This window comes from Rhamphochromis longiceps, linkage group LG1 (genome assembly GCF_057381845.1).
Source record: "Rhamphochromis longiceps isolate RC_006_pf linkage group LG1, R_longiceps_female_GT1.1, whole genome shotgun sequence".
Classification (NCBI taxonomy): Eukaryota; Metazoa; Chordata; class Actinopteri; order Cichliformes; family Cichlidae; genus Rhamphochromis; species Rhamphochromis longiceps.
The window spans coordinates 3178863-3197198 of record NC_140557.1 but is presented as its reverse complement, the minus strand read 5'-3'; the positions used below and the strand labels follow the sequence as shown (position 1 = coordinate 3197198).

The 18336-nt window shown below is 41.2% G+C and overlaps 1 protein-coding gene across 5 annotated transcripts in view; it reads left to right on the top strand.

The window, feature by feature from the left end:
- The window catches only part of LOC146678114 (protein NLRC3-like), a 29116-nt gene extending 11100 nt beyond the window's left edge, over positions 1-18016 (top strand). For 3 of the 5 annotated variants that reach the window (XM_085406973.1, XM_085407127.1, XM_085407057.1), the window contains exons 5-11: positions 617-790; positions 1053-1226; positions 5348-5521; positions 7865-8041; positions 8508-8681; positions 15574-15747; positions 15947-18016. In XM_085406973.1, the coding sequence (XP_085263099.1) occupies positions 617-790; positions 1053-1226; positions 5348-5521; positions 7865-8041; positions 8508-8681; positions 15574-15747; positions 15947-16214 (1315 nt within the window). In that variant the 3' untranslated portion in view covers positions 16215-18016. Of the gene's footprint in view, positions 1-616; positions 791-1052; positions 1227-5347; positions 5522-7864; positions 8042-8507; positions 8908-15573; positions 15748-15946 lie in introns of those variants that run through there. The other 2 variants (XM_085407215.1, XR_014911781.1) reach the window with 2 other exon arrangements.
- The last annotated feature ends 320 nt before the right edge of the window (positions 18017-18336 follow it).

The following is an 18336-nucleotide window of genomic DNA, read 5'->3' as shown; positions in this document are numbered from 1 at the left end:
TGGCGCCTCAACCCCTCATCTTAATGGGCCACATGATGGAGTGAGGCGAGGTCTAACAATGCTTTCACCCAAAACCTCTGATGATAATGACCCACGCTTTTTTTCACACCTTGGCTCATGTGGTGAGCCACATGGTCAATAGTGGGTCAGTAACCCTCTTAAGTAGGGGTGTCAAACTTCATTCCTCGAGGGCAGGTGTCCTGAAACTTTTAAATGTGTCTCTGCTGCAACACACCTGAATAAAATGAATAGGTCATTAGCAAGACTCTATAGAACTTGACTGCATGCTGAAGTGGCACTTCAGCCATTTGATTCATGTTACAGCAGCTCAGCAGAGTGAATGAACACAGTGCAATAAAAGTACTTTTGGAGGTACAAAACGTACTTTACTTACATTTATGTAAATTTAATTGAGTAGGGTTAGGGGTTGCTGTCTATACTACACAGTAACCTGAACTGTCTATCAAAGTAACCAATCACATAATTGAAAAATGCCCACAATGCTTTGCTTTGACTTTTTTTCAGTTGCAAACTAAATATTATTTGTCCCACAGAGTCAATGTGATCCATAGCATCATCTTTCATTAAATGTTTTGTAATATGCATGTCCTTATAGACTTGCTGCCTGCGGACTGTCTAAGATGCACTGTGAAATTGTGGCCTCAGCTCTGAAGTCCAGTCCTTCACATCTAATAGAGTTGGACCTGAGCGAAAACAACTTGCGTGATTCAGACGTGAAGCAGCTATTTTCTTCACTGGAAAGTCCAAACTGTAGACTGGAGACTCTGAGGTCAGTTTGCTAACAGTTTCTGCTCCTTAACATATTCAACAAGATAAAATGATCGACTTGTGTCCTGACTCAGAAGTAACCCAAGAAAGGGAATATATTTCTTTGTGCTGTGTAACTTTGTAAGACTTGGTTTGTGTTCAGAAGGATGATTGTAATATAGATAAAATAAGAGTCAGAATCTTATATTTCTAGACTCCAGTGAGACATGTCTACATGTGATGTTATTAATTACTTTTTTCTACATCCTTTATTCACTATTCAGATTGAGTCGCTGCAATCTGACAGATGTAAGCTGTGATGCTCTCAGCTCAGCTCTAACATCCTACCCTTCTCGTCTGAAACATCTGGACCTAAGTAGAAATAAACTGCAGGATTCAGGAGTAAGCCATCTGTGTAGTTTTCTGAAGAACCCACAATGTAAACTGGAGACTCTAAGGTCAGTAGGTTACTGCTTTCACCAAATACATTTACGTCAGAGCAATGATCCTGTAAACCTGCAGCCTTTTCAGCTCCACCATTCCTTAGTGAAACTGTTTGGGGGAGAATGGTGACAGTCAAAAAGCCAAGTCACATGTTGTACAGCACATTTATAAACAACAGCGCGCACACAAAAAAACAAAAATGAAAGATAAATCAGAGATGGGGTTTAAAAGAAACCCCAAAGTAAGAAAACTTGAGCAAACTACTAGTGATGGGATTTCCGGCTCTTTTTAGAGAGCCGGCTCTTTCGGTTCGGCTCACTAAAAAGAGCCGGCTCTTTCGGCTCCGAACCGGCTCTTCAGGTTGTTTTGTTGCTTTAATTAATTTATTATTAACAATAATATAAAATTATGCACAAAAGGAATTACTAACATAAAAACAAGTGGTTTTATTTATATATGTTTATATATAAATATATGCGGTGGCCCCTAGAGACAAAACACGTACAAACTCCAAAACACATTTCTAGCATGAACTGAACTTCCAAAGCAGAGCTACTAGATCACTTAAATTACACAATTGAAAGCATGTGTGTATTGTTTGTGTATTTATACACAGGCACTCATATATATATTCAAATAATTTAAAAAAAAGTTCATTTACCTGTTATTACCACACACCAAATCCGGTCGTTGGTACTTGCTGGCTTGTGTAGCCACAAGATAACAAAGGCTCAACACTGCGCCCAGCATCCTGGAGCACTTCTGTTGTCTTTTGTACGTGTTTTGAGTTTTTATATGCTTCTGAGTTTTTATATGCTTCTGAGTTTTTACGTGCTTCGGAGTTTGTACGTGTTTTTACGTGTTTTGGAGTTTGTACGTGTTTTTACGTGTTTTGGAGTTTGTACATGCTTCAGAGTTCGTACGTGATTTGAAGTTTGTATGTGCTTTGTCTCTAGGGGCCACCGTAAATATACTTTTATTTATTCACTCCACATAAAATGTAATAAATAAATCATATAATACAAAAATCAACTATTCACATTTCAAGTTTTAACTATTTAAATTTCAGCTTTTTCCTTTCACAAATTAAAAGTGAAAAGAACACAAAACACTGCAAACCACAACACAATTAAATATAAATTATAATAATATGAAAACTAAAAGAACATGCATATTCTCTGTCATATGGACCTGCATGAATAAACTTTCTCAATCCTTTATCATCTGCAACTGAAAATAGTTGTGGATGATTACTATACCTTTCTAATGTTGTTGTCCCTGCCTCTCTTTCTCTCTCTCTGGCTCTGTTCCTGTGCTACTGAGTGTAACTACCGCCCCTCCCCCCTCTGCCCAGCGTAAAGCACAAGGCTCGCGTGCAGAGTGAAGCGGGAAAAAAGTGCGAGAGAGAGGCTGAGAGAAAGAAAAAAAAAAAAAAAAACCCACGTGACGGCTCGCGATAAGGAGCCGGCTCGCGTCGTTCACGTCAAAGAGCCGGCTCTAAGAGCCATTTCGTTCGCGAACGACCCATCACTACAAACTACATGGTTTTTCAAACAGGTTCTCATCAGTGGGGTGAAATAAAAAATAAATTCTCAATAAAAAGAGAATGATTGCTTAGACACTGTTAATGACAAAACCATCAAAACCGATGAAGACAGTCTCTGTTTTATGTGCTGAATTGCTGCATCAATTAAATATTTTAATGCTTTATCCTTAACAAAGTGCGTCAGAAATCTTTCTTATTTTATTCATTCATTCAGAATTTCAACTCAATTTAAATTAAAAACCAAAAAATTGGTTTCAGCCTGATGATTAAAGTGTCTAATGCTGGAGAGATTCTGATATGAAGAGGCAGTTTGTTCCACTGTTTAGGAGTAACTGCTATAAAGGCCCAAGCTCCCCTATGTCTGGACCTCCAGACAACTGAGGCAAAATAAAGGCATGGATAATCCCTACAAATGACATCAGGGGCCCGTTCTTCGTACCTCGCTAAGTAGGTTAGCCGGATTAGATTGTTGACGATTTCGCGTGATCCTGGATCAGTCGGTTCCCCGAAGCTCATCCGGGACTTGCTGTCATAGCAACAGAGCCGTAAGCGTAAACCTGCTCGGGAGCAGGTTTACTTTATGTAAACAGGATTAGATCGCGGCCACGCAGGTATGTCCGCTTCATTTATACGAAAGCAACAGCGATAAATAAATAACATCAATGTAACTGAAGATAATGCAGCACTTGATCCTTTTATTGATGTCACACAGATACATACAGGTCATTTCCTAAAAAAGGGAAATGTACTATTAACATTCTATTACATGTATTTGATTATTACAGATGTAATTCATATTTCAGAGTAGTAATTGTAAATTACTTCGTGTAATCAAGATGAGAGACCACGGCTATAAAAGCCAAGGTGGATTTGGGAAGCCTGTCGCAGCCATGTCCTGTCCGTATACGCGAGCAACCCATTGCGGAAGGTGCAAGATTGATAAGGAGAGTCCTCAGAATTCAGCGTATATTGCGGGACAGACAGGATCCTTTAGCTCAGCGCGACAGTGTGCTCATTGAGAGATATCGATTTTCCCGTGAGGATATTATTTACTTAACCAACTTGTTGACGAGGGGGTGCAGGACCACCACCTGTCTTTTTTTGCTCTGCCCTTTTCTTGGTTGCTGTTATAAACAAACAAACAGATTATTTCAGGCTCTCTTTCCAAGAGACGAAAAGCAATATAAGTGATAAATATTACCATTCTGTAGAATATTCTTATATTTCACTTTTACTTGTTCCCATGTTCTAGTGGGTCCTGTTGTGGCTCTAATGTGAAAGAGGATATAATATAACAATATAATATAATGTAATATAATATTGGATAATATAGTGTAATATAATAAATCTACCCTACCGCCTACTGGTGTTGGCCAGAGGGGCCGATGGCGCAATATGGCAGCCTCGCTTCTGTCAGTCTGCCCCAGGGCAGCTGTGGCTACAACCGTAGCTGCCTCCACCAGTGTGTGAATGTGAGAGTGAATGAATAGTGGCATTGTAAAGCGCTTTGGGTGCCTTGAAAAGCGCTATATAAATCCAATATATTATTATTATTATTATTAAATTACTTACGAGTTTAATTTGTCAGCAACTTTCTGCCAGCCCTCTCTCCTTGCTTTTGCAGCCTTTGCAGTGTTCCCTTGCGTTCTGATTAAACTCTGAAACTCCTGAAATCCCTCACTCAGGAGTTCTTGCTCTGCTGCCGAAAAATACCGAGCCGAGCGCGCTCCTTCGACATTTTCGCCGACCAATCAGAGGGTTGCCGATCAATGTTTCTACTATCGATGCGTAGCCCCTTTTATGACACCCAGTGATGTCACATTACTGCGTCCAGCTGTACTAATCGTCAACAGCAGGTGTGTTCGGGGAACCGGATTAGCGAGCTCACGGTTAGCGCGATGATTTGATCTTGGATGTGTCATTTGATCTTGGATGTAGTAAGCAACGTACGAAGAACGGGCCCCTGCTTTGCAGTTAGCCAAAGTTTAAAGAAATTAATTTCAACAGTATTTTTATTGAGCCCAAAGGGAGCATAAAAATTGCCAAAAGAGCTGGGCCAAAAATAGACCCCTAGGGTAAGCCCAAATGACAGGTCCCCTAAAACCTATTTAATGTAAAACTTCTGTGGGTTAAACAGGTTTAAAACCATTGTCAAAAATTAAGGAATTAAGGATTAAAGTGTCTCAACCTAGAGTTATGGATAGCATGATCTATAGTATCAAGGGCAACACAGCAGGCTATGTACTAAAATGGCAGAACCTCCTGAGTATATAATGGTTACTGAAAGTTAGAGCAAGGGATCAGAAAACCAGTAACATCTGTCAGAAGGATGTTGGGCTCATGCTTACAGGAAATGAAGCTGGATTACATCTGACAGCCTCGCAAGATGTATATAGACATCAGTTGTTGAACTGCTGGAGTAAATCTAATTTCACATCATTTGTTTTCTCATGGAACTTTTACTTTTGTCAGAAAACAACTGATCTGTTTCATCAGTGAACACTAGCTTTTATTTTAGAGAACTAATATCTGATTGCATAATCCTATTGATTATTCAATATCTGATTTGATGTTTCATTCTCAATTCAGATTGGATGACTGTGGTTTGTCAGAGATAAGCTGTGCTTCTCTGGTCGCAGCTATTAAGTCAAACCCTTCCCATCTGAAACATCTGGACCTGAGTTTTATCAACATGAAGGATTCAGGAATGAAGAAGCTGTGTGATTTTCTGGAGAGTCCAGGTTGCAGACTGGAGACTCTAAGGTTAGACACGATGCTTTTGTTGTATGCTAAGATGAATATGATATGAACAATTATTGTGGCTGATATCACTAATGTCATGAATTTTGGGGCTCATGAAACACCAATCAATTGATCCCTGTCAGTTAATGACTTTTTGCACTGTGGAAAGCTGACATTTACAAGTGCTAGTAAATTGCTGGGATAAAACCTTAGCAAATTATGTGGTGAGCATGGTTGTGAATTTTGTCAAAGGTGTAAATTAGATTAAATATTGCAGCACTTCACTCAGTTCTGCATTGTTGGAAAACGGTGGGGGAAAATGACTTGCTATTGTTTGATAGGGTTGTCAGTGGGAGAAACGTTTCGTCAAAGCTGGGAAGGCTCCTAAGTAGAGCTCCAGGTGATCAAGGAGAGAAGGAAAACTGCTGTCTAAGCGAAAACCCGTAGTGGTCCTTTGTGTCAAAAGTATCGGAAATTCTGAGACACATCTTCACTAAACATCGCGTCTCTCTAGCTTTTAAACTCCAAAGCACACTGCACCAAAAATTGGATGAGGATGTCCACATCCTGGATGAGGAGGAATCCTGGTTTGAGCACGGAGTCAAGGAGGCCATTTACATGAAAAAGGAAAGACCACCTCTGAAGGAGGGGGCCTAAGGGTACATCTGTCACCATCTTACAGTGCTGTGATTGCAGCCATTCCCCAACTCTCTGTGAATGGAACTCGTGGCCAATGAACAGTGGTCTTGGATTAGTGGTTGTTGATCAATAGTCTATCCCTCGGTGGTTGTTGAGCAATTTGCATATTAATGATCAAGGAACTGACCTCACAGCCCATTGGTCTTTCAGTGGTGCTGGTGTCAGTCATTGTGCAAATGTACTGTTTATAAGGTTGGAAACCTGCAGTCAGCTGAGACTGAAGAAGTCACTTGGATGAGTGACGAAACGTTTCTCCCACACAAAAAAACGCTAAGTCCAGATGTGCAGAATCAACTTTTTGGCATCTACTTACCTGGATGAAAGAGCATGCATCAATATATCAGTGAGTAAATTTATAGACAAAACATGTCACGTCACCAAACATGTTGATTCAGAGTCAAACTTTTTCTGAATAACAAGCAGTTTTAAACCATCAAAGAGACCTTTTCTTTTCATCAGATGTCCACTGTGTTGCTCCCAGCAACTGTGAACCATAGGACACTGGTAGAACACATTGAACCTCATGTTGAGTCTGGCAATGACAAAAAAGGGGAAGGGTCATCCCAACAGTTTACATCCACCAATTTACGTAAAAAATAAAGCCCGGTCTACCAGCAACAGCAGTGATGTGATTTCATTTCATTTCATTGTGTTTTGTTTTGTTCTGTTTTGTTTTATTTTTACTTTCTATGCCAAAGTTTTTAACAGTTTATAGACAGCCTGAGGGAGAATAAGGAAGGAAGGAACCACACAATTTTACCATTATTACATTAGAGACAGCAAAAAGTAGTCAAATATCACTCTTTTGTTACATTATACTCACGAAGAACGTTTGGCCAATATTTCCTCATTTTTATATAGAGAGTAAAAAGAATAGCCAAGGCTGGACTTGAATCCAGTGCACTTTAGCAAGGACTCAGTAGCCCTCAGTATATTCACAAGTCACACTTATCTAAATCAATTAGCCTCTGACTCAGGACTTCTTAGCATTAGCAGCATGGTATTTTTTTCAAATCCCAAGGTTAAAACATACTAAAAAGTTATTTACATACTCTGTCTATGCTATTAAAGGCATTCAGAGGCAATGCCAATCTGTGAAAATAAAATCGAAGTTGATTAGAAAATGTATCTGTTTATGTTCATAACAGAACAAAGGGTGTTTGCAGCGGTTTCTGCTGACACTGGTAGTAAAGCAGTACAACAGTCAAGATGTTTGTGTATGTCTGTTAAAAATTGTTGTGGGAATCCAAACCTAGATGTGACACCCATCTCAGTTGTGGTTATGACTTTACTAAACATCATCAGTACTCCAAAAGAATAGAATGCAGAAGTAAGGGAAGCATGGAGCGGTTAGTGCTAAGCTAAGGGTTACCCCCCTCTCAAGCAGGCGTTCCCTACCATCTTGTTGGTGAACATTTACTCTGTATGTCTGTGACGTTGTAGACATTTACATTTACACTATGGAGAACTATCCACTGAGCAGTGAGGGGCTGCTGCAGCTATGTGCGCACAGAGCTGACTGACAACATACTAGAGTCTTGAGTTGAGCTGACCACTTCACAAAATGGACAGAGTAGCTATGAACCCTCTGCAGCAATTCTAAAACACTGACTCATTCACCCAGCATTGTTTTATAAACCTGCATATTTTTTTGTCTTTTTACAGTTTGAGGGGCTACTATTTGTCATCAATCAGCTGCGCTTCTCTGGGCTCAGCTCTGAGGTCCAACCCCTCCAACCTGAAACATCTGGACCTGAGCTTCAACTACAACCCAGAGGGTGCACTAGTGAAGAAGCTAAGCGGTTTTCTGGAGAATCAAAAGTGTAAATTGGAGACTCTCAGGTAAAACCAAATATCATTTATTGCAGAACATGTCCACTGTTAGTTTTTAAAGTAAATTTGTTTGTCCATTCTAATTAAAATGCATGTACAAAAGATCCACTGAACTCAGGTTTGTTTCAACTGATAGCTGATCAAGTAGTGTGTCTGTCAAGGTTACTTCAGCCTGACTGCATAAATAATGTCTGATGATCATCTTATCATACTGATCCAGAACACATTAAAGCAAATTTTCAGATTTAGGACCTTAAAGCATTTTTATGGTATAGACCCAATATATGTTTGAATGTTGTACTGACAATTTGATGTTTTTGGAAGAATGTCCTTCTCTTAAATGGACCATCACGTCAAAGTGGCCTTCCTGTTTAAAGTGAAAAACTAATCAATCAGGATAAATTAAACTTGAGGTATTTATTTAAAACCAGCACATCTGGTGGTGAGTTTACTTTCATGTTATTCTTTTTTCCAGATTGATTCGCTGCAATTTGTCAAACGAAACCTTAACAGCTCTGGTCTCTGCTCTGAAATCCAACCCTTCCCATCTGAGAGACTTGCAGTTAAGAGGAAATGACCTATGTGATTCAGAATTCCACAAGTTGTGTGGTTTTCTGGAGAGTCCACAGTGTAAACTGGAGAGTCTGGGGTTAGTTCATGGACTGTCTTTCAGAAGGCTTTACAACTTTTAATTTGTTTCAATAAAGAAGGCGTGGATAGTGTGATGGATATCAGCTGTGCCACCCAGCCTTCCTTGGCACTGTTCCCTAAACCCGCTGCTTCACCCCTCCCCTGCAGCTGAGCCACAAACCACACCCTGCCACATACCCCCTTTTTCCCAGTTTGGGCCGGGGGGCCATTCGGCCTTGGATGAGGTCAGTCAAGGAGCAGGTCGGCTCCCAAACGTTTGGCACAAACTGGTGGTAGAGCTAACACATAGAGAGAGACAACCCTTCACACTCACACCTATGGGCAATTTAGAATCACTAACCTAACCCCACTAACTGCATGTCTTTAGATCACCGGTCCCCAACCTTTTTCGCGTCAAGGACCGGCCTTTAAGGTGTCGCGGATAAATAAGACAAAGTAAAATGATATGACTATAAAAAAAGCATGCACGGCAGACCCAGTTGTGTTCTGTACGTTTTTATTATTATATGCACAACACCAACGGCACCCAGGACTCGCGGACCGGTACCAGTCTATGGCGCGTGGGTTGGGGATCATTGCTTTAGACCAGGGTCTCGAACTCCAGTCCTCGAGGACCGTTGTCCTGCACCTTTTCCAGTGTCCCTTTTGCAACACACCTGAATACAACGAGTAGGTCATTAGCAAGACACTATAGCTGACTGCATGCTGAAGTGGCAATCCCTAACCCCACTCAAGTAAATTTAAATAAATGTGAGTGTCTGGAAAAATGTACTTTTATTGCACCATGTTCATTCACTCTGCTGAGCTGCTGTCACATGAATCAAATGGCTGAATTGCCACCTCAGCATGCAGTCAAGTTCTATAGAGCCCTGCTAATGACCTACTCATTGTATTCAGGTGTGTTGCAACAGGGACACATGGAAAAGTTGCAGGACACTGGCCATTGAGGACTGGAGTTTGAGACCCCTGATTTAGACTGTAGGAGAAGATGGAGTACCCAGAGAGACTCCACACAAACACGAGGTGAACATGTGAACTCCATACAGAGAGACTCTAGCTGTGTCCCAAAACGTAGGCTGCATCCTTCGGAGGCCGCATTTGAAGGCCGGTTACGTCACAGCCAGGCAACGTCCCAATTGGTCGACTCCTTCAAATGCGGCCGACAAATGCATCCTTCATTTCCCCGAAAAAATTTTTTTTTATTTTTTTTGCCTGTCCTGTTTGGCTCTTTTGCCATCAGAATTGTTGTCTAAAGGCGAAGAAAGATGCCCAACGGATTTACTTTACCAAATAGACCATCCCAGCCTTGCCGTAATGGTCTATTTGATTCACCTTTTATTGTTTATTTTATTTTATTTTCATTTGCTAAACACGGGACAGACTTGAATGAGGAAAAGAAAAGGGAGAAAGAAAGAGGGAAAGAAAAACAGCGGGGAAGAGGGACGGGGATAAAGGGCAAAAAACAAAAACCAACAAAACAAACAGACAAAAAATACATCTATCAGTCACCTGGATCACCTGTTGAGAAAGAAAAAAAGAAAACAAGCAGAAGAAAAAAAAAAGAGCAATACAATAAACAACATCACGATGATATATGGGAATATAACAGTAAATACTAAATATTAAACATTATTGTGCAGCACATAAGCTCGACAGCGCACAGTGTGCTTTGAGGTAGGAGCCAAAAAGGGTGGTGTGTGTGTGTGTGTGTGTGTGTGTGTGTGTGTGTGTGTGTGTGTGTGTGTGTGTGTGTGTGTGTGTGTGTGTGTGTGAGAGAGAGCACCTGTGTGTACACCTGTGAGCATGTGCGCGCTTGTATTTAAAAGGTTCCTTCATGTAATGATCTGCTAGAGGGTGTGGGGGGGGCCACAGCCCCGTCCTCCAGGGCATGAAGCAGGTATGGAGGAGATCAAGACTCCAGACATCCAGAGGCCCCCAGAACACAAGAGACCAAGGAAGACCAACAGAGGGGCAGCCGCGCCACTGTCCCAGAAAGAGCTGAGGAGAGTCCCAGATGAGGGCTCACTCAGCAGCCGCGGAGCAGAAGCCAGGGGGGGTTGCAGTGACGTGCCCGTGAGCTCCACCGGCAGCCAGCTGTGCCTGAGTGACCGAGCCCCAGGCCGAGAGGCCGAGGGCACCCTACCCCCGAAGTGGCCCGAGCGAGCCCCAGGCTCCAGGCCCCGACAAGCAGCCACCAAGGAGTGAGCCGGTGTGTATCTAGACGCCCATCCCCGGACACAAAGACCCACCAACGCACCGATGTCTGAGGGCGTCTGCCACTGGCAGGGGAAGTAGTGGGGGGAGATAGGCCTCCATACCTTGGAGGGCCTGAGATGAGATTTCCCCGAATTTGAAGGATGGGTCGGGTGTGTCCTTCGTGGCCCACCATATCCCAGAATTCGTAGCGCGGCCCAGCTAATTCCAGTTTCCAACAATGGTGGCCGCTACTAAGTTTTAAAATTACTCTTATTTCTCTTTCTGGGTCACAAAATAAACTTAACATATTTTCAGGCGAGAAAGTGGCTGTGTAAACTTCAAATATCTCCTTGGTTTATCAAGACATCGCATAAAAGTGCTCCGACGTTTTCAGAGACGTCTGTTACCCACCCGCTCGATAGCTGACCGGGGGGTTCAATGGTCACTCGAGCCGGCGAGAGCAGCGGACTCCCGGCTTCATCATTTTCAGACCCCCGCTCTTTCGCTACTCAGGTTAAACATGATATATAAGTCACTCGGATAACTTAAAAATGTTATTGCTTGCCTTTTTTCGGTGTGTTATTTGTTCCGGAGCAAATTGGTTTGGCTGAGATCAAAGTTAGATTAGATTAAATAAAACTTTATTAATCCATCAGGTGGGTTCCTCCGGGATTTTCACACAGCTGAATAAACGTCAAACAGAAAACGGTCCAGAATTTACGCCAGTGCCCTGTTATGTTTTAGATAGCAAGGAGCAGACGGCTGAGTTTACTCCACCGAGACAGTGGTGACACAAATCTGAAGGCTAGACTGTCCCATTTCACAGCCTCGCATTTCCGGCCTTCTCATTCTTCGAAGGACCCGGCCCACGTAGACCACGAAGGCCAGGTCCTCCGAAGGATGCGGCCTACGTTGTGGGACACAGCTTTTGTGTCTTTCTGTGGTGGAATTAAACTCAGGGCCTTCTTGCTGTGAGGCTATGTGTTAACCAGTGCGCCCGGTGCCTTATTCTATCTCCGATCCACACAAAATGGGGGTAGCTCAGTGCAGCATAAGGGCGCGCCATGCGACCATCAATTTTTATCACTTTGGAAATCTTTGCCTTGTGGGAAATCTCTAGTATTGGGAAGGTTACTTTTAAAACGTATTCCACTACAGATTACAGAATACATGCTCAAATGTATTTTGTAACACATTCCATTACATTACTCAATGACAGTAACGTATTCTGAATACTTTGGATTACATAATATACAGGGAGTGCAGAATTATTAGGCAAGTTGTATTTTTGAGGAATAATTTTATTATTGAACAACAACCATGTTCTCAATGAACCCAAAAAACTCATTAATATCAAAGCTGAATGTTTTTGGAAGTAGTTTTTAGTTTGTTTGTAGTTTTAGCTATTTTAGGGGGATATCTGTGTGTGCAGGTGACTATTACTGTGCATAATTATTAGGCAACTTAACAAAAAACAAATATATACCCATTTCAATTATTTATTTTTACCAGTGAAACCAATATAACATCTCCACATTCACAAATAAACATTTCTGACATTCAAAAACAAAACAAAAACAAATCAGCGACCAATATAGCCACCTTTCTTTGCAAGGACACTCAAAAGCCTGCCATCCATGGATTCTGTCAGTGTTTTGATCTGTTCACCATCAACATTGCGTGCAGCAGCAACCACAGCCTCCCAGACACTGTTCAGAGAGGTGTACTGTTTTCCCTCCTTGTAAATCTCACACTTGATGATGGACCACAGGTTCTCAATGGGGTTCAGATCAGGTGAACAAGGAGGCCATGTCATTAGTTTTTCTTCTTTTATACCCTTTCTTGCCAGCCACGCTGTGGAGTACTTGGACGCGTGTGATGGAGCATTGTCCTGCATGGAAATCATGTTTTTCTTGAAGGATGCAGACTTCTTCCTGTACCACTGCTTGAAGAAGGTGTCTTCCAGAAACTGGCAGTAGGACTGGGAGTTGAGCTTGACTCCATCCTCAACCCGAAAAGGCCCCACAAGCTCATCTTTGATGATACCAGCCCAAACCAGTACTCCACCTCCACCTTGCTGGCGTCTGAGTGGGACTGGAGCTCTCTGCCCTTTACCAATCCAGCCACGGGCCCATCCATCTGGCCCATCAAGACTCACTCTCATTTCATCAGTCCATAAAACCTTAGAAAAACCAGTCTTGAGATATTTCTTGGCCCAGTCTTGACGTTTCAGCTTGTGTGTCTTGTTCAGTGGTGGTCGTCTTTCAGCCTTTCTTACCTTGGCCATGTCTCTGAGTATTGCACACCTTGTGCTTTTGGGCACTCCAGTGATGTTGCAGCTCTGAAATATGGCCAAACTGGTGGCAAGTGGCATCTTGGCAGCTGCACGCTTGACTTTTCTCAGTTCATGGGCAGTTATTTTGCGCCTTGGTTTTTCCACACGCTTCTTGCGACCCTGTTGACTATTTTGAATGAAACGCTTGATTGTTCGATGATCACGCTGCAGAAGCTTTGCAATTTTGAGACTGCTGCATCCCTCTGCAAGATATCTCACTGTTTTTGACTTTTCTGAGCCTGTCAAGTCCTTCTTTTGACCCATTTTGCCAAAGGAAAGGACGTTGCCTAATAATTATGCACACCTGATATAGGGTGTTGATGTCATTAGACCACACCCCTTCTCATTACAGAGATGCACATCACCTAATATGCTTAATTGGTAGTAGGCTTTCGAGCCTATACAGCTTGGAGTAAGACAACATGCATGAAGAGGATGATGTGGACAAAATACTCATTTGCCTAATAATTCTGCACTCTCTGTATTATCAGGCTTTTTACAACTACATGAATGTCCTATTGTGTGATTTATTACTTTTACTGAAGGTTACTCGCCATACCAACACCAACTAAATGTTTAAATCTTAATATAAATGAGTAACAGTAGGTGGACATTAGGTAAGGCTGCACTTTTTGCAGTGATCTCTTATAGAAAACTATTCCGCGCGTATATAAAACAGGTCCGCTGCTCCGAACCGTAGTAAAGGGACCTCTGGCTAATACGTCGGGTTCGTGTCGGGCTCGTAGCCAAAAACTAGCTTTACTTTGTTGTCTGGGTCAACTTTGCTAGCGAGAGACAGAGAGAGGCGTTGAAAGGCTGCTGCAACCGAACTTATTGTTTCGGAGGAAAACAGGAACACGGTGTACAGTCGAGTCTTAATAGCTTACTTACAACTGGGCTCGTCAGGCTCTCTTTTTGGCTGCAGTGGTTATTATTATATTTACATGCTTCTATCTCCCATTTCTGCTCGATGACAAGTTGTGCTTTTCAACTTTTTCTCCCTCCCTCGCTCACAGACACATAACGGATATGGCAGTCCATTCTCCCTGCAGCACGGACTACACTGCCCATGAGGCTACATTCTTTAGGGCTATGCCTGTAACACTCTGCCTGTTGTCTTCATATTAAATAACTTTTTAAATAATAACTTTAAAAAATATTCCTTCACGTCGTTATGCAGCCGCAAGTAGAGGTGACATGGGCCAGGAGATTGAGACACAGGCATTAGAGCCTCTTAATGCGTGTTTTGTTTGGGTTTCCAGTGGCGTGGAATTACCAAAAATAGAGAGAGCATAGCCTAATGTATGAAACAGGAAAAGACCGCCGTATAATCCATTCATTTCAACAAAGTAACTGTATTCTGAATATCACCTTTTTAAACGGTAACTGTAACAGAATACAGTTACTCATATTTTGAATTTTAAATACGTAACGGCGGTACATGTATTCCGTTACTCCCCAACACTGGAAATCTTCAATGGAAATAATTACTGGAGTCAGCGGTTCCCTGAGAAAGCCTCGCCATTTCCTACACTCCAGAATCTGCGTCGGACAACGTTCAATGCAGCGAGCAGCAGGCCGCAGTGATGACAGGTCCCAGAACGTCCTCTTTGGCACCGGGACTGGACAATGTCCCACAGCTGGTTATGGCTGCCCCACCAATTCTCTCACCTGGGCTAACAGGTGGTCCTCTGCTAACATCACCACGATGTTCAGGTTGGCCAGTCAGTGGCAGTGCACTTACTCCACGGTGTCTGCTAGGAGTCCCTGCATGAACCACTCGAGCATGACAAAGTCCTGCAGCCGAGCCTTTCCCTGGGGCTGCAGCCACGTGTTTGTGCAGCCAACTGGCATAGGTAAAAGGCCGGTCTTCTTTCCCCATCTGCTCCTTCTGGAAGTGGCAGCTGTGGTCCTCAGGGAAGATAAGATGAAGCATATAGTCAGGGCTCACCATGTGTTTATACACCACTCTGCATTTAATTTTCAGTTATTATTAATCGTGCTTCCACAGCACATCTTTTGTCCCGTCTCCCTCTCCTAACCCTCAACCAGCAGATGGCCCCGCCCCTCCCTGACCCTGGTTATGCTGGAGGTTTCTTCCTGTTAAAAGGGAGTTTTTCCTTCCCACTGTCGCCAAAGTGCTTGCTCATAGAGGGTCGTCTTACTGTTGGGGTTTTCTCTGTATTATTGCAGGTTCTTTACCTTACAATATTAAGTACCTTGAGGTGATTGTTGTTATAATTTGGCACTGTATAAATAAATTGAAGTGAATTGAATATGCTAAACTGCACATTTAACATATATATTAATTGAGTATTAGTTATTTTACCTACCTTTATCTTTTTCATTCTTTATTCAGAGTGATGGACTGCAGCTTGTCAGAGAAAAGCTGCATTTCTCTGGTCTCAGCTCTGGAGTTCAACCCCTCCCATCTGAAACATCTGGACCTGAGTGAGAACCATCTGCAGGATAATGGGTTTCAGCAGCTGTGTAATTACCTGGAGAATCCAAATTGTGAACTAGAGACTCTGAGGTCAGGTCGCTGACTTATTTGTAGATTTTGGTAAAAAAAAATTAATTAATTAATTCAATAAAAAAAACAACCTGTAAATAGATATCTACCTTAGCTGTTATCTTCTATCTTCTTGTCCTGCATTTTTTTTTTCATGTGTCAGACCTGAAAACATCTGAATGGATAGACAATTTTTATCTCATATCTTATATATTTTCAGACTAAAGGGCTGCCATTTATCAATAAATGGCGGTTCTTTGGTTTCAGCTCTGAAGGCCAACCCATCTCATCTGAAACATCTGAATCTGAGTGAAAACAACCTGGAAGATGCAGTTGTGAACCAGCTGTTTGATTTTGTGGAGAGTCCACACTATAAATTGGAAACTCTTACAGGTTTTTATATCTTTGGTTACAACTTCCATGTTTATGAATCAGGTGATATTACAGAAACACAGATGCAATCTCCATATCTGAAAACTTTAAGATAGCTTGAAATTAGAGTCAATCTCTGAAGTCCCTTTTCCATTAGTACCTACTCAGATCAACTTGACACGGTTCACCACAGTTTTATGGGTTTTCCATTAGGTCATAGTACCAGATACTTTTTTTTTTCTTTAGTACCTGCTCGGCCAGGGTTCCAAGTGATCCCAGCAGGTACTAAAATGTGATCTTGTCAGAATGCTTGCCCTTGATTGGCTGGTCAGTGGTGTCACTTGATGAGTCGTGAGAGCCTTTTTTTTTTTCTTTTTCTTTTTTTTTTTCCTTCAGAAAATTCAAAACTGCCATTTTTGAAACCCGGCAACGAGGGAAATGGCTACAAAAAACAATGCCATGGTCTCCTGAGTCTGACAAAAAGCCACAAACTCAGCACCAGGTATATCATCGCCTCTATATCCACATTTGTTGTAGCATTTGTGCTACATACTAATTACATCACGGGATGCTCAAAAGCGTTGCTATGGCCACAGCCTCTAGATTGTAATGAAAAACCAGTCAATCCAAGTCAAGTCGTGGCGATCCGTGGCAAGTCAGAGTAGCTACTAATGGAAAAGGGGCTCAAGTTAAGGTTTGCAGTAATGAAGCAAGACTCGTTCCACTCTGGATTTCAATAAACATACACATTCCAGCAATATGTTAATATGAAAGCTGAGAGAAAACATGCTACTTAGCTGCTCCAAATAAGTGCATGCCGCTCATTATACGGGATGTGTTGCATTTTTGTCTGACAGCTAAGTAAGCATTTTGACCACTCAACTATGACTATTTCTTCTTTTCTCTACAGTTGTGAGTGATCAAGATGATGTGGGTCCTGAGAGAGAATGAGCTGTGCCTGATGATCCAGAGATGTTGAAGAAATAGCAGCTTGTTTGTAAAGAGGCTCTGACTTTGCCATATTACTGGGATGAAGTATTTAATTACCGGACTTCATCCAGTGATGACACATGGAATTTAGAATTTAGATGTCTCAGTTAGTAATTTAAAATATTTGGTTCAAATTATTGTGAACAAAAATCCCATTTATTTTATTTTTAACTTGGGGTTTTTTTGGGGGTTTTTTTTTCTTTTTTGCTTCCTGCCTTGATATAGATTTACATTTAGTTTTGTAGCATACAGTCTTATTACTTTTATGTAATTCCACTTCCATTTTTCCATCAAAGGATCTGTAAACAGCTAGAATTAGGCCCACAGTTGAATGTCCTTTTCTGGTTTCCATAGGAATTCCTCAGCTTGTTGTACTTGTACTTTTGCTATTGGGTTTTGGATAATTTCTTGTAACAATAGGATAAACATGGGATGGAAGGAAAAAAAAACTTTAGCATACATAACAAATCAACTATGCTATCAGGTGCCTTTTTCACCAAGACCGTGAATAGTTTATCTGACAATAATCATGTATATTGTTTGGTGCCTTCTAGAAACAAACAGGAAAAAGAAAAAACACTAATCATTTTTTATTCTATTTTTGTGATATTAAAAGATGTCTGCAGTGTGCATTCTATTACATCTTTAGTTTCTATTGAAAAAAGGGTGTAATTAGTGATTACTATGATTATTCTCATAACTGCATTTCTTATTCCACAATAGCGGAAATGTTTTTCCATTGTCATATTTTTCAATTATTATTTTACAGGTATTTCTTTGGCTACTTTCATAATGTAAAACAAAAAAGACAAAATGTTCCAAGTGAACTAGGTGCTAATTTTCAGATGCCAGGTCTACATCTAGAATCAAAATGAGCACATACATGTAAAGACAAAAAAAAATAAAACTTTGGTTTTTTTTATAGACACCAAGACTTTACTTGATTTCGGGCTTGTGTTGTAATGTTTTTTTGTTTGTTTGTTTTTTGAAGATACATGACCTTTCCATGACATCTATAGATAGTTTTTGGTGATGTGTTTCTCCTTAAGATGCATCTTTTTACATTTTTAGCATGCTCTTTTTTTTAAGATGAATAAATTAATTTCTCCTCATCTAATATGGTAATCTCCTTAAATTGTCTTAAATTTGTATGGTTTAACTACACTATTCTATGGTGCATTACTGGAATTTGTTCCTTAAACATGTTGTGCTGGAGTAAATTATTTACTCACAATTATTTCTTTTGCT